This window comes from Lineus longissimus, chromosome 7 (assembly GCF_910592395.1).
Source record: "Lineus longissimus chromosome 7, tnLinLong1.2, whole genome shotgun sequence".
NCBI classification, from domain to species: domain Eukaryota; kingdom Metazoa; phylum Nemertea; class Pilidiophora; order Heteronemertea; family Lineidae; genus Lineus; species Lineus longissimus.
Window position 1 is genome coordinate 18,378,908 of NC_088314.1, and position 25,654 is coordinate 18,404,561.

The following is a 25,654-nucleotide window of genomic DNA, read 5'->3' on the forward strand; positions in this document are numbered from 1 at the left end:
CAATGAATAGGGTTAACTTGCTTAGATCTGACAGGTTAGTAGTCCAAGAGTTGCCCGAACAGCCTGATGAAGAGCAGGCCACTGACAGGCCTGACCCAATTATGACCAGGTCTCGTGCCGAGGCACGCGACAATCAGGTCACTGAAAGTGACAGGTCGGAATCAGACTCTGAGGATGATGACATAGTTGTATGGGAGGAGCCCGGGGAAGTATTAGAAGCTCCACCTCAGGTGGAAATTAATATTCCAGTTCCAGCTCCAACCCCAAGACGGTCAGGCAGAGCAACTGCAGGTAGGCACCGTAATATGCATCATTTACCTAAGTCAAGTGTCCACACAACAGTGCGGGAAATGACTGAAATCAACTCTGATTCAGGTACAAGTATGAGTGAGCAAACTATAGCGGACTTTGCCAAGGCACAGCTTATGCTGGCCAAGTTGTTATTAAGGAATTCAGTTCTTTAATATTTAGCAGTTGTTGTTGTTGTGGGCAACAACAAAGTCAGTTGGGTGGTATGTGACGGGGCACAATTAACAGTGTCCATTATCATCCGACATTTATGTTCAAATCATATCATCTTATATATAGTTAGTTTTATACCAGTTAAATGAGACTTCATTTAACTCAATGTCATATAGTATACTTAGGTTAGTTAGTTCACTTTTTACCATAACGTGTCAGGATGTTGTTCTCACTAACAACCATCCCAACAGGACACAAGGTATAAGGAAGCTATCATATATTCTAAAACTTCTAAGAAACTCCGGATTGGTACCAGTCGGTGACAGGTTTGGAGTGGTGCGTGGGCGTTTTAAGCCTATGAGATGATCAGCAAGAGGGAGAGTCTGGCACAGGAAGTTAACTTTTCCTGTCTCTGCCAGTTACAGTTTCTGGGAAATTGTGGAGTCATTCTCACATGGTCCTAAGATATTTAGTTGGGGAACAAGGGCCAAACATCACTTGCGTCTTGATCTCTTGCGAGGCAAGACCGTTGTTTAAAGAGAACTCATCATTAGATTAGATCCAATTTATGGAATTTGGTGAGATCATTCAGGAGATTCCAGTATGCTCTTATGTAGACCAGGAGCGAGAGAAAGATTGGTTCAGGAGAATTTACATGTCATTGTAAAGGTAGGTGAATTGAGTTACTTCATCTTAATTCCGATTTGTTCTATTATATTATGTCTTTCAGTGCTTTGCCCAAGTATGGTCAAGATCGCCAGGCCCCATATCTCACTGCAACTCTCTTAAATTCACTCCATTTCTGATGCACCTGTTTTTATTTTACAATTGCTTAAAGGCGTAAATTTCATTACCGTATGAGTGTGACGGCATGGTGCTATGAAAATGATCCAAGATCACTGAATAGGATTTAAGTTGTGATTTCTTGTGACCCTTTCATTGATGATAATTGCTCTCAGAGGCATGCATGTTCACACATTTTACTGTCGAGGGAGAGCTTGTTTATCAGATGTTTCGGGAAGAAATGAGATAACTTTATTGTGTATTTTATCTATGAGCTAATTCACGTTAGTAAGATAAATATGTAACATTTAGGACTTAATGACTTGAAGCCAGTTTGGTTATCAAAGTAGTGATATTCCGTTGGTTATCTTTTTGTAGGAATAGAGGACCGCGTGATTGGTCAAAGGAAATAGACTGTGGAAAGGAGTATCCCACGTCTATGGTGAGTTTATTTCAGGAATTGTTCACACAATCTGAATATGGGCTCATTATCTTACAAACTGATATTTGAGATGGCTTAGTATTAATTTCTAGGAAAGTTATGATTGTAATAATGATGTGATTATTATGATTTAAAGGTACTAAATGATTCGTGATTTGGATGCATTGATTCATGAGCCCATGAGGAAACTATGTTTAAGCATTGTTTAAGTCTTGTCTTGTGTTTAGATCAATAACTGATTGGAAGTGGAATTGACATTAATTATGAATTAATATCAATGTTCAGTATGTTCTAAGGTTATTTGTGCTGTGTAACTTTGACAGTGTTGAGTCACCAAGTAATTGATTTGAGATAGTTAGGTAGTAGAGTTTGCATAAGGTCTTAATTTTAATGTTTTACTCACAATCTGTGTTTTGTATTACAGGGATCGTAAGGTGACCTGTCATTGCCCTTTTTCTTTCTTCTTTGTTTTTGTTCGGTTCTTTTGGTTGCGTGTGTAAACGTGTATATAACATGCTCCAGAATATGCTAGTTGAATAAATATACCATATCCGGAAAGAATCTAGCCTTACTTTAATTCTGCTTGGCTATATTGGACTTTGGCAATTCTTGCATGCTGTTTCCATGATCCTCTGTCTATGTGGCAAACTGCTCCGGCGATGAAAAAGCAAATTATCTCTTTTTCTTCAGAAAGTGTGTATTGTCATGAATGTGAACTTCCTTTGCTGACTACAGACAGTGTTCCCCAAAAGGCTATTTGTCAGGGTGGCCCACCCTACCTTCTTGGCAGCTTACCACCCTACCTTGGAAGAGCCACCCTACCTTGCTCTAGAACTTTGTAGAGGGTTCCTGTAGGGCCACCCTACCTTGGAAGAGCCACCCTACCTTGCTCTAGAACTTTGTAGAGGGTTCCTGTAGGGCCACCCTACCTTGGAAGAGCCACCCTACCTTGCTCTAGAACTTTGTAGAGGGTTCCTGTATGGCCACCCTACCTCAAATTGCTGGCCACCCTACCTTGTGTTGCACACTGGTAAAACGTCATGAAAATCAAGAGTATCGCTCTACCTTGAGAAAACCCTGTGGAGAACACTGTGCAGACATTTAGAGGCCTCTAGTTTCTAATAAAAATATTTTCAAATCTCGATTAGCTTAATATCTTTAAAGTGATACATCAGTGTTACCATAGGATGGGGTGACATTGGCCCAAAGTGGGGTGATGCATTCAGCGTTACCGTAGGATGGGGTGACATTGGCCCAAAGTGGGGTGATGCATTCAGCGTTACCGTAGAATGGGGTGACATTGGCCCAAAGTGGGGTGATGCATTCAGCGTTACCGTAGGATGGGGTGACATTGGCCCAAAGTGGGGTGATGCATTCAGCGTTACCGTAGGATGGGGTGACATTGGCCCAAAGTGGGGTGATGCATTCAGCGTTACCGTAGAATGGGGTGACATTGGCCCAAAGTGGGGTGATGCATTCAGCGTTACCGTAGGATGGGGTGACATTGGCCCAAAGTGGGGTGATGCATTCAGCGTTACCGTAGGATGGGGTGACATTGGCCCAAAGTGGGGTGATGCATTCAGCGTTACCGTAGAATGGGGCGACATTGGCCAAAAGTGGGGTGAAGATATTTTCTAATATATTTTCCACCCTACATCTTCTATATCAACTGAAAAACTGTGCAAAGATATCTTAAAAGAGAACTGAATAGGCTAAACAGTTATCAAAGTTCAGCCCAAAACAGATTTTGGGAGTTGGGTCAATTCTCCCCAGGGCCAGGGACCAATTTCACACCAGGGGTCAGTTTCACCCCAGGGGCCAATGTCACCCAAGGGGTCAATTTCACCCCAGGGGCCAATGTCACCCCACTTTACAACAATTCATGTAATTTTCAATATCAAATCTTGTTTTTTTTCAGGCCTTAGGGTTTTCCTTATCTGGTTGATTTGCTTATCTGTTACTATCTACCTAATTGAGACATTCTACTTTGGAACTAAAGAGAAGGAGAGACTGCCGAGTTCAGTCCCTGTGGCTGATAGAAGTGATGCAGGGGTTCTTCAAGGTAGGGCAATGTTCATTAATTGACATAAAGTTGAGTGATATATTTAACTTCTTCTTCTTCAAGCTGAAATACATGTAGCCTGGGAAACTATGGCACCCATTTCAAACGCGTTATGTGCCGTCGCCACAATTCTCGCGACTTGCCATTAGAGGGTTAATGATTGTTATGTTTCTGTTTCCAAGGTGAAAGTGCCGATGAACCGAGTGAAGGGCTGCACGGACTGCCCCGCCGGATGAAGGAGGAGGCTCTCTCTAATCAGGACAATAAGAAACGCGGACGTCCACGCGAGGTGAAATACCCCAAAATAGTTGATACAGGTAACAATGGTTTCATATCTTCTCCTTAGCTTTTGATTTTCTTTAATGGCTATTGACAGAACCAGGCGGCCATCTTGAAATTTGAACAAAGTCCTATTACTCCGAAACTAATCATCGGATTGCAACCAAACTTAATGTGATTATGTATCTATGTACTCTTATCAATATCCCTAATTTTCAGTCAAATCCCATGACAAATATGGCCGCCAGGCCGCCATCTTGGAAATCCAACGAAGTCCTATTACTCCTAAACTGTTGAACAGATGTCAACCAATTTCCATGTGACATGTACACTCTCAATAACCCTGAAATTCAGTCAACTTTATAACCAAAATGCTATACTTAGATGGTACTGGTAATTTTCTTTTTGCCATTAAGCTGAGAAGAATAATATTATTCAATTCAATTGGTGAAACTAGCCAGAAACTGTTCTCCCAATATCCACTGCAAATGACATACATTACATTACCCGAGGTGAGCACATGGTCCCTGGACCATTTCATGTATTTGTCACGAAAACAATATTCCCTCTCAATCAACTAGACTTTGATGTTTTCACCCCAAATCTTGATTCAGCACTCAGATTGACATTGTCTTCCATGTCATGAAGAACATTTTCAAAAATGTTGATATTTTGAGAACATGTCCAAGTTGTCATTTCGTGATATTTAGAAGAATAAATGGTTAATTAGCATTGATATCGATATTTCGCTTTAGCATCAATCAGATTATTAGCTCACCTCTGGGGAACTTATATGATACCGTGGCATCCGTCATCGTCGTCCGTCGTCGTCTGTTAGCATTCAAGTTCTAAATCAGACTGATGGTGCCTATGGTCAACCCTTGAGTTTCTTTCAATGCTGCTTACTCTTTCAGGCTTCAAATGTAACTTGAATAGGGCCTGTTCTCACGGGAAGTATCCATATGCCGTGGTGTCGGGTTTTGGTATAGACTTTGGACCGATAATCTGCTTCAATGGAAAATAGTAAGTAAAGAATTATGCACCGCTCAATGTGAACCCAGTACCCCCCATTCACATTGATTCAGCGTTCGACACCTGAATTAATTTTGTTTGTATTTCAATTTCAATTTCAGTTACGTTAGTCATGAGAAGAAGAACTGGGAACGAGGTTTAAATATGGTCATCGTTGATGGTGAGTCCACCTTTACACCTTGTCATTTTTTGCTAGTTTATTTTGCGGACATTTTGTCAAGGCAAGCTGTTGAAGTTATTTTCAATTTGAGTCGCCAGAAATGGAAGTATGTTACCAGGAAATGACATCTCTTGAGACATTATTTTATGGGATTTGCCAGCAGAGTTATGCATTTTGAGCGGCGAAAAATACTTCAGGGGGGGGGGTCAGCTATCCCTAAAAACAAAACCAAAAGAATAGAGGAGGTGTCCGCTAAGAATGGTTCCACTGTTGTTGATCTTTAGGATGTTCTATTGGGAGCTCTTTCTCTTTGAGGTTTTTCAGACCGGCAATTTATCTATTTTCAGACGTCACCAAGAAGGTGACAGAAATCAAACATTTTGATACATATCTCGACGGTAAGTAGGAAGTTGCGTCGTCACTGTCGCCCCACCCTGCCCTTGCCTTCATTGTCATAATCGTCACGGCTTCATGATCCAAATTGCGACCTTGCCTCTTGGTTTACAGCAATTTGAATGTCAGCTGTTTGTGGTGCCTGGATGATTTTTTAGCTCGGCTGACAAAGTCAGCGAAGCTGGTCATATTACTAAGGGAATGGTGTCCGTCCTTCCTGCCATCCATCCATGTCAATTTTGGGCATTTTGTAACCGTAAGACCTAGGCACTTTGTTGACGCTGCTAAATTAGGAGTAGCCCAAGGGGAACTCAGAAACCAAAAATCAGCGCGATCCGACCTACATTCGGCGAATGAGGTCATCGGGAAGTTTAAACTTCTTTCCTTTATACCTCGGTCCGCAGAGGAAATATTGTTTTCAAATCTGGCCGAATATTTTTTAATAATTTTTCATTTTGACTTGTTGTGATTTATTATTTGGTGAATGTTTGTTCAAGTTTGAGATGATAGATAAGTTTGTTGACAGCTCGGTTAACTTGCTCTTCAGATGTTTTTCACTGAGAGTGACCTGATCACACAGTGTTTATTAGGCCATGGGAATTATTAATCCTGTTTACCGTCCACCTCCCGCATGGGTTCTGAGCGAACATGAAATATTTTCATTATTTTAAAAAAAATCTATTTATTTTATTGTTGCCATCATTTTTTTATTGAAATAATCTTTCCAGTGGTTCATCTTTACCTTAAATGATTGAAAAACACAGTAAAAACTTGGCAGGGTAGGCTCTTCATCATAATAATGACATTTTTTCAATGCCTCATGTTGATGACCGACCTGATTTCCATTTTTTTGGAACTTGCTGAATCGCGTGTTTTGACCAGTAAATCAGACTGTAAACCGATAATGAATAATGAAAAATGAAAAAAAGCCTCATCATCTTTTTAAATCACTCAGACGGTAAACAGGATTAATCATTCCTATGGCCTTACTGCTGTGAAAGTGGTCACACATGATTTCACCACCCAACGGTTTTGCTATTTTCGGTAATTCATTCTTCGTTCTTCCAGATGCTAGTATGGTGCGCTATCTGAAGCTGGTTATTCCCGACAATCACATAATCCTGGTGGCGAGTTCAGACGAAATGACCTACAAGTAAGTGACCAAGATCAGGGTTAGCCATTTCACTTCGAGGGACTGGATTATTGCATTATTGCTGCAAATGTCACCGTAAAAAGACGAAGTCAACTATATAGGAACTCAAAATTGTTGGGGGGAGGGGTACAGGTTAACATTGACAGCTGCATTGCCCATATTCATCATCATCATCATCATCATCATTACCGGCATTGTAACCTATTGGATTTTTGCCGGAGGTATGGAGTCCACTATAGGCTTCTGTCCACCTGTGTGGGATCTTTTACTTGCCCTGGCATAGACACTCAGGTACAAGGGACCACGGCTTTTAGTAGACCCTCGACTATTTATTGCTTCCTCATTTCAGTTTACATGAAGACGCAAAAGGTTGGTTGATGAAGTACGGCAGTCAGGCGATCACCGGGGCGAAATTCCGCGATAACTTTGTGATGATTGGACAGCGGGGTCTGACCCCGGGTGCAGCGGTTGAGCAACTTATTCACAGGAACGTGGAAGAGGAGTTTGCGCAGGTCGCTGAAATAAAAGGCTGCCTATCTGTCCCGAGTAAGTACAGTAGTGAGACCTCCTTTAGACACCTCTGTATTGAGGACCCCCTCTCTATCGAGGACACTGCATTTGATCCCAATGTCGTCGTTTCCATTGCATTTGACCTCTGTAATCAGGACATTTCCCATTTTAAAACTGAGATAATCTCCAGCAGATATGGGGTTTTGACTGCCCATGGGCCATGCGCCTTTAACAGAAAATAAAATATCACCCTTTTTTCATATTGAGGAAATATATTCGTGATTGGACCCGCTATCCAAAGCATTAAATTGGTGCGGCCTAAAGGACGCTGTTCAAAACCTGATTTGTATCTTTTGTCTTTCTAGTGGGACCCCTCACTAGGATCGAGATCAGTAAACCGCAGATTGGTGACAAATCCTCCATGGAGCCTGGCTGGGAGTTACCAAACTGCGGCCTGGAGCATCCGTGTGGTCCGAACACTTTCCCGGTTCACATCTTCACCGCAAAAGGAAGGAACAACATCAGGAATAAGGGACCAAAGATATGTGTCAATGGACAGTAGTACGTAGAGTTATATGCGTGGAAAATGTATTGGACTCTATCCATCCCTCTTTTGGCCAATGTCAACCCATCTTACGGTAGTGATGTAATGGTTTTCGTATTGGATAATCCATTATTATTATTAAAATTTTTTTATTATTAAAAACATTTTTATAGCGCTTAACGTTGTTAAAACTTCTTAGCGCTTTACAATTTATAATAAAACAATAAAACATTGATACATGATAGAATAAAAGTCATTACTAAAGAAAACGTGCAGGTGGGATTTAAAATAGGATTCAAAAGAATTTCTTAAAAATATGAGTTTTTAGTGCAGTTTTAAAACGACCCAGGGTACTGTGGCCACAAACACTATTTGGCAGCTCATTCCATAGCTTTGGTCCCGCCACTGCGAATGCAGAGGAGCCTATCACCCAGTTTGATGCTAGGTTTTTGAGTTAGCATGGTGAATGAATTTGAATAACTTTGACAAATTAAGATCATGAAATGATATTTCAAATTTCTGCGAACTAAAAATCAGAACTTTTTTAGAAATATTTGCATGAAATATTTTGCGTGAATCGTCTCGTTTCAGTGTCCTATCAGCTGGAGTGAACGACGCTGGCCGAGGTTTCAACATTGCTATCGTCGATCCTATTGAGATCGAAGTCGTCCGTGTCGGCCATTTTGATACGTATGCCGAGGACAGCAGCCATTTGGAGATCTTCCTTGAGATGATAAAAGAAGGGGAGATTGTGTTGGCGGTGACGCACGATGACGCTTCGAGAAAGTGAGTTGAAAGTTTGATGTTGATGTACCTCCGAACAAGCATCGGCTTAAAACGGTTGCTTCATCTCGAAGAAAACAGTTCCATGTTTGTAGTGAAAATGTTAACTTTAAACTACAGTGGAACCTCCCTTAGCGGACACCTCTCTATTAAGGACAACCTCTCTATTAAGGACACTACTTTGGTCCCAAATTGGTTGTTTCCATTCAATTTGACCTCTCTAATCAGGTCATCTCTCTATTAAGGACAGCACTTTTCAGTCCCGAGGGTGTCCTTAATAGAGAGGTTCTACTGTCGATGAAAGATCTATACTTCCAAGCTCTTATTGTGTGGTGTGCCCTGCAAACTAGCAATCTTTGTCACCGCGACCTGTGACAATTTTCCCTACCATGAGGGATGAAAAGATCACTATTGTCTGCAGGTATTACTGGTAACTGTTGGGTTTGATATTAATCACAGGTTGCAGCGAGCACTGATTCTTGTCGCAGATTTCGGTCGCATGCAATAATGATTGCAGGTCGCAGTTACAAAAATCATTAGTTTGCGCTTTTGACTTTCATTCTTGTTCAAAGTATGAGAAAAATGATCAGTCGCGCATGCATCCTTCTGCAGGTCTTCATGCATTTGTTTCTTATGTTCCTCCCAGCATGAAGTTATACATAGATAGTTAGCTTAATGATAATTTGGTAGCATCTTTGGACATGCAGTGGAACCTCCCCTAACAGACACTTCATCATTACGTACACCCTCTCTATACGGACACTAGTTTTTGACTCAAATTGGTAACTTCTGATTTGAAAAAGTACCAATTATACGAAACGTCTGAATAGACTGGAGTCGTTACATTTGTTTATTTAAACCCACACTTTCTTCTGATTCAATGGGTGATAAGAATAAAGACTAGCAAATGCTTTTATCTAAATCTCCATGTACATTTACACTAGGCCTTCCTGTACAAAACCGGAGTAAAAGCATTTGCTAATCTTTATTCATATCCCCCATTGTCTTCAACGTGTTCAGAGGAGTATTGCCTTTCCACAAACCTACCTAACTCATGTTTTCTTCCAATAGATTGACATACAAGGCCAAAACACTCCCTGATTATGGGTACGTCCTGGATATTGTACCCGTATCAAAATCCTCTGGAAGTCCGACCCACCGTGTCCAAAGTCTACGCACATTTTACTCCAGATTTTGTTTGTGACACGTAATTTTAAAACACTGTACCATCGTGGCACAACACCCAATGCTAATGAAATACACACGTGACATAACCCTCATTATTTTCAATAGACTGTGTTTGTAGCTTAGATGCGCTGTCCCCAGAAGGGGGGAGGTGACCCTCAATAAGATGTATAGAGCAGCCTCGTACTCTGAATATTTCATAGACCCCCTTCCACCCCCGGAGCCATTTCCAATACCTGCCCCTTTGCTACGATGTCAGTGGAACCTCCCTTAGCGGACACCTCTCTTTTAAGGACACTAGTTTTGGTCCCAGATTGTTTGCATATATTTCTGTGCAAATGGGTCATGTACACGAATCATCGAGAGTGCCCCCCCTCCCCAGGGAAATTGTTGCATCACGAAAATCTTTTAGCCTATTTCCCTGTTTATTTTCAACCCTATTTCCTTGTTTATTTTCCAATCTTTCTTTCAGTGTTGTAGCGAATGTGACCTGTGTTGTGTCTGTACGACGTACTGTAGCCAAGTTACATGTATATAGTAGGTGTTTGCTTTTACTGGAATAACCTCTTTATTTTGTAAAGCGCCCCCGCAATGAGTGATTTCTATCGCTGTGACATGGGATCATCAGCGCAGCAATTGTCACAGGATCTCCTGCAAATGAGCGACAGTCCTCTGCAAACTAGCGATATTGATTGCATATCGCTTACTCGTAATTTGGCGATGAAAACATGACATTGTGATTTGTAGGCGATGCTGAATGGTTAAACGGAAGTTCGGAATGATTGCAGGTTGCGGTGTTTTCACCACAAACATGCGGTCTATCATAGAAGGCTACAATGATTATAGGACCGGTGTGAAACTGATCTCGATCATGGTGATAATATAAATTCTCAAAGCTGTGAGTGACCGGCAATGACCACTGCAAGGGAGATATTGATTTTTGTTGCAGGTGATTATGATTGCGAGTCACGGCGACAAAAATTGCTTGATTGCAGGGCGCTAAATGGTGTTGGCTGTCATTTTCTCGCAAACGAACCTGTTTGTGTATGTTATGTTATGTTATGTTATGGAAGAGAGTCGGCCTCATGATCAGGAGGTCGTGGGTTCGACTCCCGGCCGAATCACTGCTTAGTTCCCCTACTGGTCGAGTTCAAGTGAGCACCTTCTGGTTGCTCCTTGAAACCCCTGATTGATTTCTGTGGAGACCGGGGTAATAATATGATATCCCAAAGCGCTTTGAGCGAGAACTATAGTGTCACGAATTTGCTATATAAATTAAAAGACTCATTATTATTATTTTTATTATTTCATTCAGCTTTGCATTCCTTGTGATGAATTTTTATTTTGATAGGTTTTTGTTGTTAGAATATCTCCCTGTCCAGTATCTCTTTGTGGTAAAACAGTTCGGAACGTGTAAAATATATGTCTGTCTGGGTGAAATCGAAAGACCTTTGTGTCTATACAGGGTGTGGGCCGGGGATGCAGTACACTGCCAAAATCCTGTGTTAGTGAAAGGGTTAAAGTGGCAGATTTTTCTTTGACGCTGTCATTTGGTTCTATACCATCTGAAAATCATTATCAATATTCTTTTGTCAATTTCATGAATGCTTCATCACTACCGGCATAGTTCATCTTAACTAACTTCCTCTACAATTTTCAGATTATCTGACCACGCCAAGCATCTCTTCAACGAGTTAGGTAGCTCGCAGATACAGAATATCCGCTTCAGAGATAATTGGTACTTTGTCGGACAGAAAGGCATCAATGGGTTTGGCGACCGAGAGCTGCTTGAGAATGCTGGGCAGCATGGGGAATGGCCCAAGCCACTCGATAAGAAGATGTGTATCCCGACAAGAAGTGAGTTTAAAGGGTAACTCGTGTCAAATTTCAACATATGTGACTCGCTATACCAAAACTAGGCGCTTGTCGCATCTGAACTCGACAGGTTGATACGGACTTGTTGTTCATTTCCCTATTGTAGACCTTTTGTGAAATCTATTACAAACTGATTTGGTCACATTTCACAAAAGGTCTACAATAGGGAAATGAACAACAAGTCCGTATCAACCTGTCAAGTTCAGATGCGACAAGCGCCTAGTTTTGGTAGAGCGAGTCACATATAATGTTTTAGCTGTTTTTGACAAATGACTACGTCACTTTCTCATAAATCGGTAAGGTTTTCGAATCGAAATGCACATTTTCTAGAAGTTGATGGTTTAATCCCGCCCGGACGGCTCGCTTGATGCCGTTGAAATTGCGCTATGCCGACGACGTTTTCGTTGATGACGTCACAACATGAACATTTTCGCGGTCGCGGTGGTTTACATTAAGCGATTTTATAATAAATCTAATCAAAAATGGAAAATTTGAGCTTTACATTTGTGATCAACAATTAAAAATGAACGTATTTCCGCAAAGTTGTAAATCACATCATAGTATCACTTTAAGATTCAAACTGGGTTGACCATTTTGGCTAGAACTTGAAATCCTATAGCAATTAGAACGCCTTCAAAACATAGTGAATGATCATTTCAAGGGCGGGAGTCTGTTCTTTGTTTTCAAGAGAACAGCCTCCCATGATTCAAATGAGCATTCCTTTCATTTGAAAAGAGTCCTGATTGCTTTGAGCTTTGGAGGTGTAGCGTAAATGGCGGTACCTGTGGTCAACCCTTAAAAGACAAACTATTATTTCTGAATAGCATGATATACAGCACATTGCTCGTAACCACAGAGAAATGCACAACCGGTCTATTATACCACGCTTCTTTGTTTTTCCAGTCCAAGGCTACCGGATCAAGCCAGATCCACTCGTGAATAGGAACATGAAGAGGCGAGAATTCTGCTCAAAGTTTGACGGTTACGGCGACTTCTGTGATGGTGCGTATTCGAAGCTGAGGCTCATTACGACAGTAGGGCATGCTGGCTCCTAAAACCGCCTTGGCGTGGTTTCTCCTTGGCAGAGCACACATGTGACCTTCTAAAATCCTAAGACTGCATCAGCCATAGGTACAACCTCTGTCACACAGAATCTCTGATTTTCATTTGACTGCGTGATCTTTCAGTGAATCGTGTTGACGAATCCCTCAGGCCAGCTCCACTGACAACTGAGTTCTCACCCGATCTTTGCCAAACTCTTTGTTGTCATTCCTGCGATGAACTAATACAGAGTTTCAGAATCTCTGCTTTTTATTCGACTGCGTAATCTTTCAGTGAATCGTGTTGAAGAATCCCCAAGGCCAGCTCCACTGATGGCTGAGGTCTCACCCGATTTTTGCTATACCCTTCGTTGTCATTCCTGGGATGAACTAATACAGAGTTTCAGAATCTCTACTTTTCATTCGACTGCGTAATCTTTCAGTGAATCGTGTTGACGAACCTCTGCGGCCAGCTCCACTGACAACTGAGTTCTCACCCGATCTTTGCCAAACCCTTTGTTGTCATTCCTGCGATGAACTAATACAGAGTTTCAGAATCTCTGCTTTTTATTCCACTGCGTAATCTTTCAGTGAATCGTGTTGACGAACCCCTGCGGCCAGCTCCACTGACCGACCGAGTCTTGCAGGGACACGCGATCTCCGCCGTGCCCATTGTTGTCATTCCGGGGATGAACTACAACGGTCTCAGGATGCTACTGGAGACCGTACTGATGCAGCCGGGTGTCGATCCCAAAATGGTGCTAGTAAGTATCATTCATGAAACGTTAGTCTGATAGATTGTTACCTGATTGACTCGAAGATTACCATTATCATTATTACCTTTATCATTACCGGCATCGTAACCCTATTGGATTTTTGCCGGAGGTATGGAGTCCACTATAGGCTACTGTCCACCTATGTGGGATCTTTTACTTGCCCTGGCATAGACACTCAGGTACAAGGGACCACGGCTTTTAGTCTCATCCGACAGACCCTTGACTATTTCATACGTTAATATACGTGTTGTGAAGAGCCAGGAATTTTAGTTCCTTGAAAGCCACGCCGGTTCATCCAGAAATACAATCCTGGTTCTCCCCGGGATCGAACCCGGGCCCTATTGCGTGGTAGCCAGCAGTGTTAACCACTAGGCTATGAGGCTACTTGTAGATTGTAGCGCAGAGGGCAGATGTAACAATTGGTCAAGGGAAGTCACCATTTTCAATATGCAAGTCTCATTGTTCCAGATGGGTTATTTCTATTCAAATTGACCTCTGTAATCAGGACGCCTCTCTAATAAGGACGGCTTTGTCTGTCAAGAGGATGTCCTCAATAAAGAGGTTCTACTGTAGCTTCAAAGTCCCAGTTAGAGCTTAGATCCTCGCTATGATCACAGTAATGAAAAGCAGTGTGGCTCTGATCTACTTATTGGCTACTGGCAGTCCCCTTTGACCTGGTTTATCTATTTCTCTTCCAGGTTACTTATGATGAGAAGTTTTACGAATGTGCAGAGTTGGCCAAAGTCTTTGACTTCATACCCATTAAACTCAATAGCAGTGGCTCATATATAGGTAAGTACCCCTTATCACAAGCAAAGTCAGTTGTTCAATCATACTGTGACTGATCATTCTCTACCGCGGCCCCAGCCTCTTGACCAATTCACTGCAAAACTCTTTTTGCGACCTTCGTCAGCCGGTGCTTATAGCAAGGTTGAACAATGGTGTCATTTAACCAAGAGCTCGAATGATATTCAAAAGTGTCGCCATCTATAGTATTTAGATCAAACTAATGTTTCCCCGGCCTAACGTGGGAGGCAGCCAGACAGCGAGCAGCCAACAGACTTGAGTGGAGGACCCTGGGGAACGCCCCATGTGCCACCTAGGGCACGAAGGGTTCTTAGTAAATGTTTCCCCGGTGCGTAAAGCATGTTTAGAAAGGTGCCGTCTCAGTGCTGATGTTTCAGGCCTGTAGAAGTTATACAAGGGTATGACGTTGTATGCACGTCATATGCCCCTGACGAGACAAGTGGCATGACGTGCCATGCACGTCGCCTGTGGAGAAAGGCTTTCGTGTCTCCTTTCTCGTTATTTCATTGTGATGGGATTGGGCAAGTCTTGCCAAAGGTTGGGTGGACACTTTTTCTGCACAGGCATGGACTTTTGTTAACTACCCATGACTAATTCTTGATTTTCAGCTCAAATGCATCAAGCCATTGAAGCAGCATGGAAGATCTTTCCTAACAAGGTAAGTTGTAAAGCCAAGGGTTGTACCCTGCTAAAAGGGCTTTATTTGACAGCAGAAATGGAAAGATTTATGCCTTAGCTCTGCGTACGACTTTGAATTTACTCAATCATACAAAAAGTAACCATTTTAGAGCCATATTTTGCAAGTTACATAGTTAGGGCAGTTCCAAGGACAATATTTTTGCGTGAAATTTTTTTCTTTTTTGCTCTGGACACTGTCACGCCCCTGTTTAAAGGAGTCAAATGTTGGTAAAATCTGGAAACTTAGAACAGAAAAGTCAACTCTTTTATGAACATATTTCTATTGAGAGGTGAAAATTCTTCAGTCGAAACTGGTAACTACTTAGCAAAATTTCACCAGAGCTTTCGAGGAACATCCATTCCCCTTTGTCAGTGATCTTCAAAACGGGGCTCTAGAATGGCCTCATACATCAGAGCTAGGAACGGCCTCATACACCAGAGCTAGGAATGGCCTCATATACTGGAGCTAGCTGGTAACCTTAGTCGCAGTTCATCGTGGGGTGGTCCCTGCAAATGTCGATCTTCACTCAGAGAAAGTTGACCTCCTGATCGATTATCCTAGTCTACAGTCTCCTAAAGATCACTGAGGGGCATGGATGTTCCTCTAAAGCTCTGGCGAGTTTTTGCTGCGTAATTTTTGGTTGACTGAAGGATATTCACCCCTCAAGCATAAATTCCCAACAGAAGAATTCACATTAGATTGCATTTCGATCGTTTTTTAGGAGAGTGTGATAATCCTGGAGGAAGACTTGGTTCTTTCACCCGACTTTCTCTACTTTCTGGCGCAGACATATCAGGTCGTCCGACAGGATAAGTCGCTTCTTGGAATATCTGCCTGGAACGATAATGGTGAGTGTCGTTTACATCAACAACATTCACTTGAGAAGTAAGATTGTTGTATGTAATGTAAAGATCAATGATAAGGTTGCTAATGTTGGTTCGTATGAGGAAAGAATGAGACTAGTACAGAAAAATCAAGTCGCCTTGACTGGATTCGAACCACAGATCTTTGGATTGCCATGTAAAGATCAATATAGACAGAGCAAAAACGGTATAGAATTGGTGGCACACATAAATTGTGACCTGTCACAGCAAAACCCGGCGCATGTCGCCCAGAAGATGAGCCTAAATGACACCAGGAGATAATGGAAGAAATTGATGTACTCATATTTCACAAAAGGCAGACAACAGAGAAATGAACAACCAGTCCGTCTCAACCTACCAAGCTGAGAGCGACATGCGACTTGTTTTGCTGTGACGGGACACAATTAATACGTGTAATCATTGCTATGTGCTGCCATCTGTATCAATACAAGTGGTAGTGTGTCCTTTATAAAATTGCGGAGTATTACGCATCTCTATTTTAGTCTATATAACATCATGTGATGCTTTGCCTTAAAGGGTAACTCGTGTCAAATTTCACCATGTTTTAGCTGTTTTTGACAAATGACTACGTCACTTTCTCATAAATCGGTAAGGTTTTCGAATCGAAATGCACATTTTCTAGAAATTGATGGTTTAATCCCGCCCGGACGGCTCGTTCAATGCCATTTTCGTTGATGACATCACAACATGAACATTTTCGCGGTCGAGGTGGTTTACATTCAGCGATTTTATAATAAATCTGATCAAAAATGGAAAATTTGAGCTTAACATTTGTGATCAACAATTAAAAACGGACGTATTTCCGCAAAGTTGTAAATCACATCATAGTATCACTTTAACTTTTCGCTGATGGAGAGGTGATGCCACCTGTAGGTGAGGCAAGGAATGATGTAGACAAACAAATGCATCTTTTCTGGTCAATTTACTGAATCTGTTATCTCTAAATTATACGAGGTCACAGTGAAGAGGTTGTACATCATTCATTACTCCTAATTTGACTTCAAACTTTGAATGTAAACAACAGTTATCTAATGACAGAGTGGGGGTCGGAAGGGTGCACAACCTCTCTGTTATTGCTAGGGAGCCAGGATGACCCACACAGTACTGTCGTTTCAGTCCCATCTGGCCTCTTTATGTCATCATCAAGTAGAACACAGTGATAGCAAAACCTCTTGTCGATTTCATTATCTACTTCACTTGGAAACAAAACCTTTTATAGATCGGGTACCGGCCCGTTACTGCAGCTCAGATTACTATGATAGGATAGGATATAGGATGAGTGGTAAGCCACCAAGGAAGGGTGGGCCGCCCTGACAAATGGCCTAATGGAGAACATTGCCTCTTCCTCCCTCTTATCTGATCGTGCCAGGGTTAATTGGTCTATCTTTCTTATATTTATTATTTATTTAATATTTGTTTCAAATGACACTAAGCCACACTGGCTTATGGTACAAATTTACAAGTAACATAGGAATAGGGTGGTACAAAAGAAGCAACATAATGAAAGTGCCTATCACAATTACATCAAATTCTTAACTGCATACATTCCTTCACAAACTTTGCAAGATTCGTCAGAGCCACCTTGCTCTCTGCACTGAGCAATTTCACAAACTTATATACATTAGGTCTCCTCCAATAATACTGCTTTATATACTGCGCTCGCTGAGCACCAAACCTCGGGCAAACAATACAAAAGTGTTACTCATCCTCAATATCTTGAAGCTCACAATTCGGACACAATCTGTCCTGCCTTGGAATCGTGCGTGGCTTTTGCTACCGTCCCGTTTCAACTGCCAAATTGTGTGAACTACAACGTAACTTAGTCAAGGCCACTCTTATATCTTCCCCCAGGTTATGAAGAGGTGTCGACGAACAGCACCCTGGTCTATCGCATCAGCTCATCGTTCCCTGGTTTTGCATTCCTCCTACAGAGGGCGTTCTTTGAGAATCACATGAAAAATAATCAACACTGGTGCTGCTGGAGAAGGTAGGGACTGGTTTCTTCAACTCTTTCACTTCCGCACCCGGTATTTATCGGGTTTGTACACTGTACTTTTGGCCCGCAGTGATTCGTACTGGCAAATTATCGCCGGGTAGATGCGAGTGTATTTCAAAAGCTCAAAAACTTGTATTTCAAAGAGCGTAAGCTTATTTAGTGCTAAAAATTGATCATTTTTTCACCAGTCTGAAGTATTGGCTGTTTTTTGGTTTAAATACAGTAGAACCTCTCTATTAAAGACAGCCTCGGTACTGACATGTGCTGTCCTTAATAGAGAGGTGTCCTGATTAGAGAGGTCAAGTTGAATGGAAACAGCCAACTTGGGACTAAACTAGTGTCCTTAATAGAGAGGTGTCCGCTAAGGGAGGTTCCACTGACACTGTACAACTTTATTTCACGGTAGCTGGCTTCGGATTGCTGAATATGTGGACAATTCGGTTCCATAAAGAAAGTCAGGATTTGAAATTTCCCCATAGTAACTTTACTTCATCAGTTGCTTGGATACCGACTGAAATTGAAGGGTTAATCCCACCAATGTCAACAAAGTTTGTAAATTGAAATACTGGTAACTGGTTTCACAGAATTCATTTCAAGCCTTTCACATCTTGAATCATTTTCATGCCTTATTGTTGCCCAAGATATTGCCCACTTCAAGGCGTTACTTCATTCCCGGGAATGGCCGGCTTGCATGACTGAAATAATCACCAAGGGTCCGTGATGATTAGATTTAAATAGAGAGCGGAGTATTATGACAAGAAGTGGATCGACTCTTAGACTACCAATAAGCTGAAAAGTGAGAGTTTGGAGTAATTTAAAGGTTGTGTTCAAAATTTGAAATTCGTATTTGAATTTGAAAATTTCCGTTTGCGTAAATATGTACTGAATATGAATTTCAACATTACCGTTTTGTAGACAGATATACAAATACTACATACCAAGTTTCAGCAAATTTGCATGCATGATAACTGCACTACGGCATTGTGTATAACTGCACTTCTATTTTCCTGACCCACGATTAAAATACGAACGGCGTACACCTTTAAAATGTGTGGATTTTATAATCATGATAATGTAAGTTGGGGACAGGTAATTGGGAGCATTTTAGATTTGTTTGAGGTTTAAAAAGCCGAAGTCTTTGACACCGGTACATAATTCTCTGTGGAACATGAATGGAGAAATGTGATGATGTTTTTAAGGAATTTCGCCATTGAAGTTTCTCTTCGATATTACGGAAATATTTGGGTTTATACGATCACTGAATGTGTTGCTTGGACACAGCTGTGATGGAAGGAAAACTTAACCCTCAACGAAATCTTAGCTTAAAGGCTAAAAGAATATTTAGTGGAGAAGCCAGCCAGGGTTTGGATGCACTCCAAATCACCAACTCCCCTCCCCCTCCCCTCCCCCACACACTTATATCACCAAAAACAAAGCTCTAAACCAGTACTGATTTAAATGGCTAAAAGAAAATTGAGTTGAGAAGCTAGGCAGGGGTCGGATGCACTCTAAACCACCAACTCCCCTCCCCCTAACACTAATACAAGAAAAAACAAAGTTCTAAGCCAGTGCTGATTTGTCTGTTTCTTAATATTTTCCAGGTCGTGGCAGGGTTGGTTCCCTGGGGGTCTCAATGGTAGTGAGATCTTAATCCCAGATGTGTCGCGGGTATTTCACCTGCCTTACGTGACGGCTAGGGGGCAGATGCACTCTACGCTGTCCAAGGAGTTATTCAATAGAAAGCGAGTTACCAGCAGGTACGTCTGATAGAACTTGTTGTCTTGTGAGTATTTCCATAATCAGGGGGTGATTCATTCAATTGATATACCTATTACAGCCTGCAGGGTAATAGACAATAGATTTAATGGCTATATTACAGGCCTTTCAATTACATGGAGACCTCTACACCCTGTATTTTTTAGCCTATTTTGGTGCCATGTTTTTTTTTCTTTTTAGCTTAATTTGGGGACATTTCGTTGTGCCAATTTGCCTGAACATCGACGTCCTTATTGACTGACATTGTCACATGCACCTGAAAACTCCTAATTTTAGGATGAAAAGTATCAAATTAGGCCACTTAGGATGAGATTTGGTCATTTAAGGTGTCAAAAAACGCTTCAGGGGGTCAAATTACAAAAAAAAAAAAAAAAAATTTCTTTTTTTTTTTCTATTTTGGGGACATTTTTTCAGGGTCTAATTTGGGGACATGCCAAATTTCCTACACCCTATAGCGGTGTGAAAATGATGTAATCGAAAGGCCTGAATTTCAGAGGGTCAAAAGGGTTAACTCCAGACGGGAGAATCTATTTTCGAGTTAGGGGTGTTCCTGGTAGTGCATGTAATGCAGTGCATGAGTATTTGTAACAGGTCACCCCTATTGGGTCATACCCATTCACTCCTGGCTAACCCCGAGCACTACCTGCTTAGAAAGGCACTATTCGCTCCTTAATGTCGACCATCTCAATGATTTCCGGCGAGTCTTTTGTCTTATTTCCGGAAGCACGTAACATGTAACTGAACATACCCGGATTTAGGGATGTTAATTGTGAATGGCACTGTAGCATGGATAATCACCTCAAGTGCCTATTTGCACAGTTCACCTTGACTGCATATTTCCAACCGAGCGATTTGTTGTGACATTTCAAAAAATCGATAATTATTTTAATTTTAGTAATTTGAGAAGGTTTTGAATAAACCAGTTCATCTTTTGTTCAACCTAACTCAGTTAATGAGTTGTGGACAGTTTATGTGTGCTGTAAACTTGGAAGTATTCACCTGCCTTTTATCTTTGTGTTTTCCGTATTTCCTGATAGTGAATTGTGAAAATAAATGGCCAAAAAAATCCAGATGAAAATGGTAGGGTACAGTACCGGCACCCTTCCCCTCTAAAAGTGCTCCTTGCTCTTTTCAAATTTGAACAGCTAGTGAATTCTTCATTACAGAAGTGCATTAACCCTACCCTTTTCTCAGTTCACCCTAGCCTTTTCTTTGCTCATACCCAAAATGCCTGCCCTTCCAAAATTCTGGAAGAAACATTAGATCATTGTATCATTGATAATGCCACAGACACCGGTAGTATCACAATTTGATTTACACGAAACTGATATGCTATAGTTTGCTACGAATCCCACTGGACTTTTCTCGTATCATCCTAAATGAACCTGATGATGATTTTACCGCACAGTATCAAATTGCAATCAAGATCGGTGGTCTACATTGTCTGGGGATTAACCCACTGGGGATGAAAAGTGCAAAAGTTTAGTGTAGGAAATATCGCTCCGTGTCCGACTACTAAAATAGTAGCCGGAAGTGGTACTCCATTTCTTGTTCTTTGTAATTACTGATTGCCTAAGAAAGTAGAAAGACAGAATGCTTTAGTGACTTTCTTTTCCGAAAGTGTCAACATTCATCGAAATGTTTTTGTTGCTGTGGGCTGTGATTATAGTTGCTGCAATGTGCGACAAAAATATCTCTCATCTGCAGGTAAAATCAGTAATTGCTGCGTTTGATATCATTGACTGCTGGTCACTTTGTCGCATGCACCTGCGATGACCACTGCAGACAAGCAATTTTTGTTGCATGTGATTTTAATTGCAGGTCATAGGGATGAAAATCACTTTTTTCCAGGGCATTTAAAATAACTTTTCTCTCGTCATTGCAGGGAACAAAAAGTCCAAATCGCTCATCCATTCTCACTTACGAGAGAAAAATACGAAGATGAGCTGTTCCGATTGATACGGAGCAGTCAGCCAATCAAAGATGCGAATTTCCTGCAGTGCATTATGGGTAATTTAGATCAGAGGTTCCAGCCAGCAGAAAAGGGGTAAGAGGTTTTAAATTTTTAACACTGCAATTTGGATTTTGAAAGCATGATTACTGAAAGTGTTCTGTTGATTGATGACATCACGACTGACGATCATGTGCTGGTCATGCTGGTCTTACTGTATCAGAGTTTATTCTCATAGTCCTGGCTCAAATACAAGATACTGCGGCCGCACCTCATCAGTTGACGTTCCTAAAATCTGGAATCTCCCTTACCTTGAGTAACAAGAGCCAAAAATACCAGAATTATCAACTATCAAACTCTAAAATCTAAGCTTTTAAGAAACATGAAATTGTTTGGTTGGAATTTTCCCCCTTTACTTTGAGCAGGGTGAACTTGAAAGATGTGCTAATATACTAAAACTGTGTTGTATCAAAGTGACCTAACTTTATGAAATGTCCACAAACTGTTACAACTGCATGAAATATTCGCGGTTGGGTCTCATCAGGTATTCATGAAACAGCGTACTGTAGTTTTCTTTGACAAGACTCGTTTAGGATTCTGTTGTGATTTAATGAAATCGTCTCGGGGAATTATCAATTCGTTATTCATGATGCACAGCTGCAGGCTGCTTCTCTACTGATGACTGATAGCAAGACAAATATCTGGCACCAAAAAGTGAGACTAGATCACACCTAAGGGCACTTGACTAACTTCCAGTGAAGTTGATTGAATTAAAAAAATTTTCAAACCTGCCCTCGAGGCTTGATGTGATTTTTCACCCACATATCAGTCTTGCCGTCTCCTGAATCAGCCCGGAGCGCGTCTTACCAGGCCATCCTCTGAGCTTCTCATAGTCCCTCACACACTCAGGTACAAGGGACCATATGGCTTTTGGTCTCATCTGACTGACCCTCATTTGTCTATCTCATATTGAAGCTCAAACTTGTTGTGAAGAGCCAGGCATCGATCCTTTTGTAAGTTTGCCAAGGCTCAAACATCACACCGCTTCAAGATATTAGTAGACTCTCCTTGCTAGTGAAAATCAGCCCAGTGTAATTCACCGTTCGACCACTAGGGGGCTTTTTCTGAAAACTCAAAAATTTCAATTCCTCCTACACAACTCAAGGACAGTTTGAGTCACTGTGAAGTAGACTGGTTTGTCGTTACTTCATAATTCACTCTTGAAGGACACAAATTCAGCAGATCTTCATCAACATGCAACTTGCTGCAAAATGCATTCTTTACCAGCATGACCCACTCTCCAACTATCCACCCACATAACTTTGCTGGGGAAGCACAAAAATTTCTATCATTGCTCTCATCTAATAGCTTCTTGAACCTTACCATTTCCTTCAAACAATCAGGCTATCGTGGTTACCTTTTCTGATTCTCTAACCTTCTTTCATGTATTGCCTTTGGTTTAATCCATTACCCAGTTGGATTTACATTTGCATACATTTGCATACTTTTGCATGCATTTGCATACTCATTACCATAATCAAATCACATGGCTCCACCAGACCTCGAATCGTGTGATGTAACTGGGCTTTGCCTTCAGGCAATTACCTTTTCCTTGGGGAGTGCCAGAAGAGTTTGACTGTGAGCACTATTGGCTCATTTGAATATGCGAATATCTGATAAAATCGCATGCCTTGAAGTTGTGCACATTGGCCATGGAAATGAATATTCATTTCGCTTTGACAGTGTTGGTCTTCTTACCAGTCTCAGCCTGAACAAAATTTACCTCATCCAATCCCAGGATTAGGGATTGGGTGTGTTTTCTGCGCAACTGTACAAAATGCAGTGGAACCTTCCTTAGCGAACACCTCTCTAATGTGGACAACCTCTTTATCAAGTACACTGGAGTAGCATTTGAGTCCCAGATGTATCATGGTCAGGCTTATATTCCTCTTGGCAAAGGGATCTGCTCTGAACAGATGGCAGCACTGTGGCTTAGTGTTTATTAAGCAAAAGGTAAAGAAGTGCATGTACCGTTGTGTAGGTTGTGGTGCTGTGGGGTGACATTTATGTCCCGCTCTGTGGGTCAGTGATGCTGTGGGGGGGAACGTTTTATGTCCCACTCTGTGGGTCGATTGATCAGTGGTGCTGATGGGGTGACGTTTTATGTCCTACTCCATGGCTCTGTGGGTCAGTGGTGCTCTACGGGTGACGTTTTATACCACTCTGTGGGTCAGTGGTGCTCTACGGGTGCCGTTTTATACCACTCTGTGGGTCAGTGGTGCTGTGTAAATCCACTGTGGGTCAGTGGTGCTGTGGGGGTGACGTTTTATACCACTCTGTGGGTCAGTGGTGCTCTACGGGTGACGTTTTATACCACTCTGTGGGTCAGTGGTGCTCTACGGGTGACGTTTTATACCACTCTGTGGGTCAGTGGTGCTCTACGGGTGCCGTTTTATACCACTCTGTGGGTCAGTGGTGCTGATGGGGTGACGTTTTATGTCCCGCTCTGTGGTACTGTGGGTCAGTGGTGCTGTGGGGGTGACGTTTTATACCACTCTGTGGGTCAGTGGTGCTGATGGGGTGACGTTTTATACCACTCTGTGGGTCAGTGGTGCTCTACGGGTGACGTTTTATACCACTCTGTGGGTCAGTGGTGCTGATGGGGTGACGTTTTATACCACTCTGTGGGTCAGTGGTGCTGATGGGGTGACGTTTTATACCACTCTGTGGGTCAGTGGTGCTGATGGGGTGACGTTTTATACCACTCTGTGGGTCAGTGGTGCTCTACGGGTGACGTTTTATACCACTCTGTGGGTCAGTGGTGCTCTACGGGTGACGTTTTATACCACTCTGTGGGTCAGTGGTGCTCTACGGGTGACGTTTTATACCACTCTGTGGGTCAGTGGTGCTGATGGGGTGACGTTTTATACCACTCTGTGAGTCAGTGGTGCTGATGGGGTGATGTCTTATGTCCTGCTCTGTGGCACTGTGGGTCAGTGGTGCTGTGGGGGTGATGTTTTATGTCCTGCTCTGTGGCACTGTGGGTCAGTGGTGCTGTGGGGGTGATGTTTTATGTCCTGCTCTGTGGCACTGTGGGTCAGTGGTGCTGTGGGGGTGATGTTTTATGTCCTGCTCCGTGGCTCTGTGGGTCAGTGGTGCTGTGTTGGTGACATTTTATCTCCCACTCTGTGAGTCAGTGGTGCTGTGGGGGTGATGTTTTATGTCCTGCTCTGTGGCACTGTGGGTCAGTGGTGCTGTGGGGGTGATGTTTTATGTCCTGCTCCGTGGCTCTGTGGGTCAGTGGTGCTGTGTTGGTGATATTTTATCTCCCGCTCTGTGGGTCAGTGGTGCTGTATGGGTGTCATTCCATGCAACGCGCTATGGGTCATGGGTAGTGAAATGGATAAAGTTCGAAATTGCGTCTTGTCTCTCGTTGCAGGAAAGTTTATATCGTTTACTACGAGCAAGATGAAGTGAACGATTTCATTCTGTTACGTCGTCTCTGCCAATGTTTTGGTTTGTTCTCATTGGATGACTATCCGCCTCGCAACCTCCATCGCGGACTCGTCAGATTCAACTATTTTTTCAACGAGGTCCTCCTGGTCGGTTCCGGTACGGAATATTACGTCTACAAGCCACCCTCCATCCAGTCATTATCTAAAGACATACTCCGGACAGTCAGATAGCGGTAAAATGTCTTGCACAGAACACACAACAGTATTACGACGGGGAGAGGGTAGAGATGCCCAGAAGAAGGTAGAATCACTGCATTACACCATTTTCCTAATATTTTATGTGTTTTTGGTACACATGGATAATAGCATTCCGCGAAGTTACTATTTATAGCTCACAAGGTAATTTGCATAAGATATTGAAGCGTTTTAGTCACGTGACAGTCGGACATCGACACTTATTTCTACGCATTTGAGCTTATTTCAAAGTCAATTATTTTTTACCCTGCTTTGTTTTTAGCATGAATGATACCATAGAGTCAGGGAGAGAAATATTCAGAACAATTAATATGTAGTATTTCCAACACTCGGACATGTGCCAGATTGAATCTAACTGCCCTAGTTAGAAAG

At 42.0% G+C, this 25,654-nt stretch overlaps 1 protein-coding gene and 1 long non-coding RNA gene across 2 annotated transcripts; both read left to right on the plus strand.

Annotated features, from left to right (window-relative positions):
• Positions 1-3,615: 3,615 nt before the first annotated feature.
• On the plus strand, positions 3,616-5,012 carry LOC135490924 (uncharacterized). Its single transcript, XR_010447767.1, has 3 exons — positions 3,616-3,749; positions 3,932-4,066; positions 4,943-5,012. It is a non-coding gene; the product is annotated as an uncharacterized LOC135490924 (long non-coding RNA).
• Positions 5,013-5,167: 155 nt separating this feature from the next.
• On the plus strand, positions 5,168-25,441 carry LOC135491634 (protein O-linked-mannose beta-1,2-N-acetylglucosaminyltransferase 1-like). The gene is made up of 16 exons (XM_064777605.1): positions 5,168-5,220; positions 5,568-5,618; positions 6,682-6,766; positions 7,116-7,312; positions 7,642-7,837; positions 8,412-8,606; positions 11,449-11,645; positions 12,567-12,665; positions 13,295-13,467; positions 14,178-14,271; positions 14,895-14,944; positions 15,687-15,813; positions 17,701-17,836; positions 19,447-19,602; positions 21,507-21,668; positions 25,012-25,441. The coding sequence occupies exons 1-16, from the start codon at positions 5,205-5,207 to the stop codon at positions 25,256-25,258; spliced, it is 2,181 nt and encodes a 726-aa protein (XP_064633675.1). The 5' UTR covers positions 5,168-5,204; the 3' UTR covers positions 25,259-25,441.
• The last annotated feature ends 213 nt before the right edge of the window (positions 25,442-25,654 follow it).

What these genes read in the sequence shown, in the direction of transcription:
- LOC135491634 (XM_064777605.1), top strand. An exon ending in TAGCAGTGGCTCATATATAG is followed by an intron (nt 14,272 to 14,894) that starts GTAAGTACCCCT and finishes CTTGATTTTCAG; the next exon opens with CTCAAATGCATCAAGCCATT. An exon ending in ATCTGCCTGGAACGATAATG is followed by an intron (nt 15,814 to 17,700) that starts GTGAGTGTCGTT and finishes ATCTTCCCCCAG; the next exon opens with GTTATGAAGAGGTGTCGACG.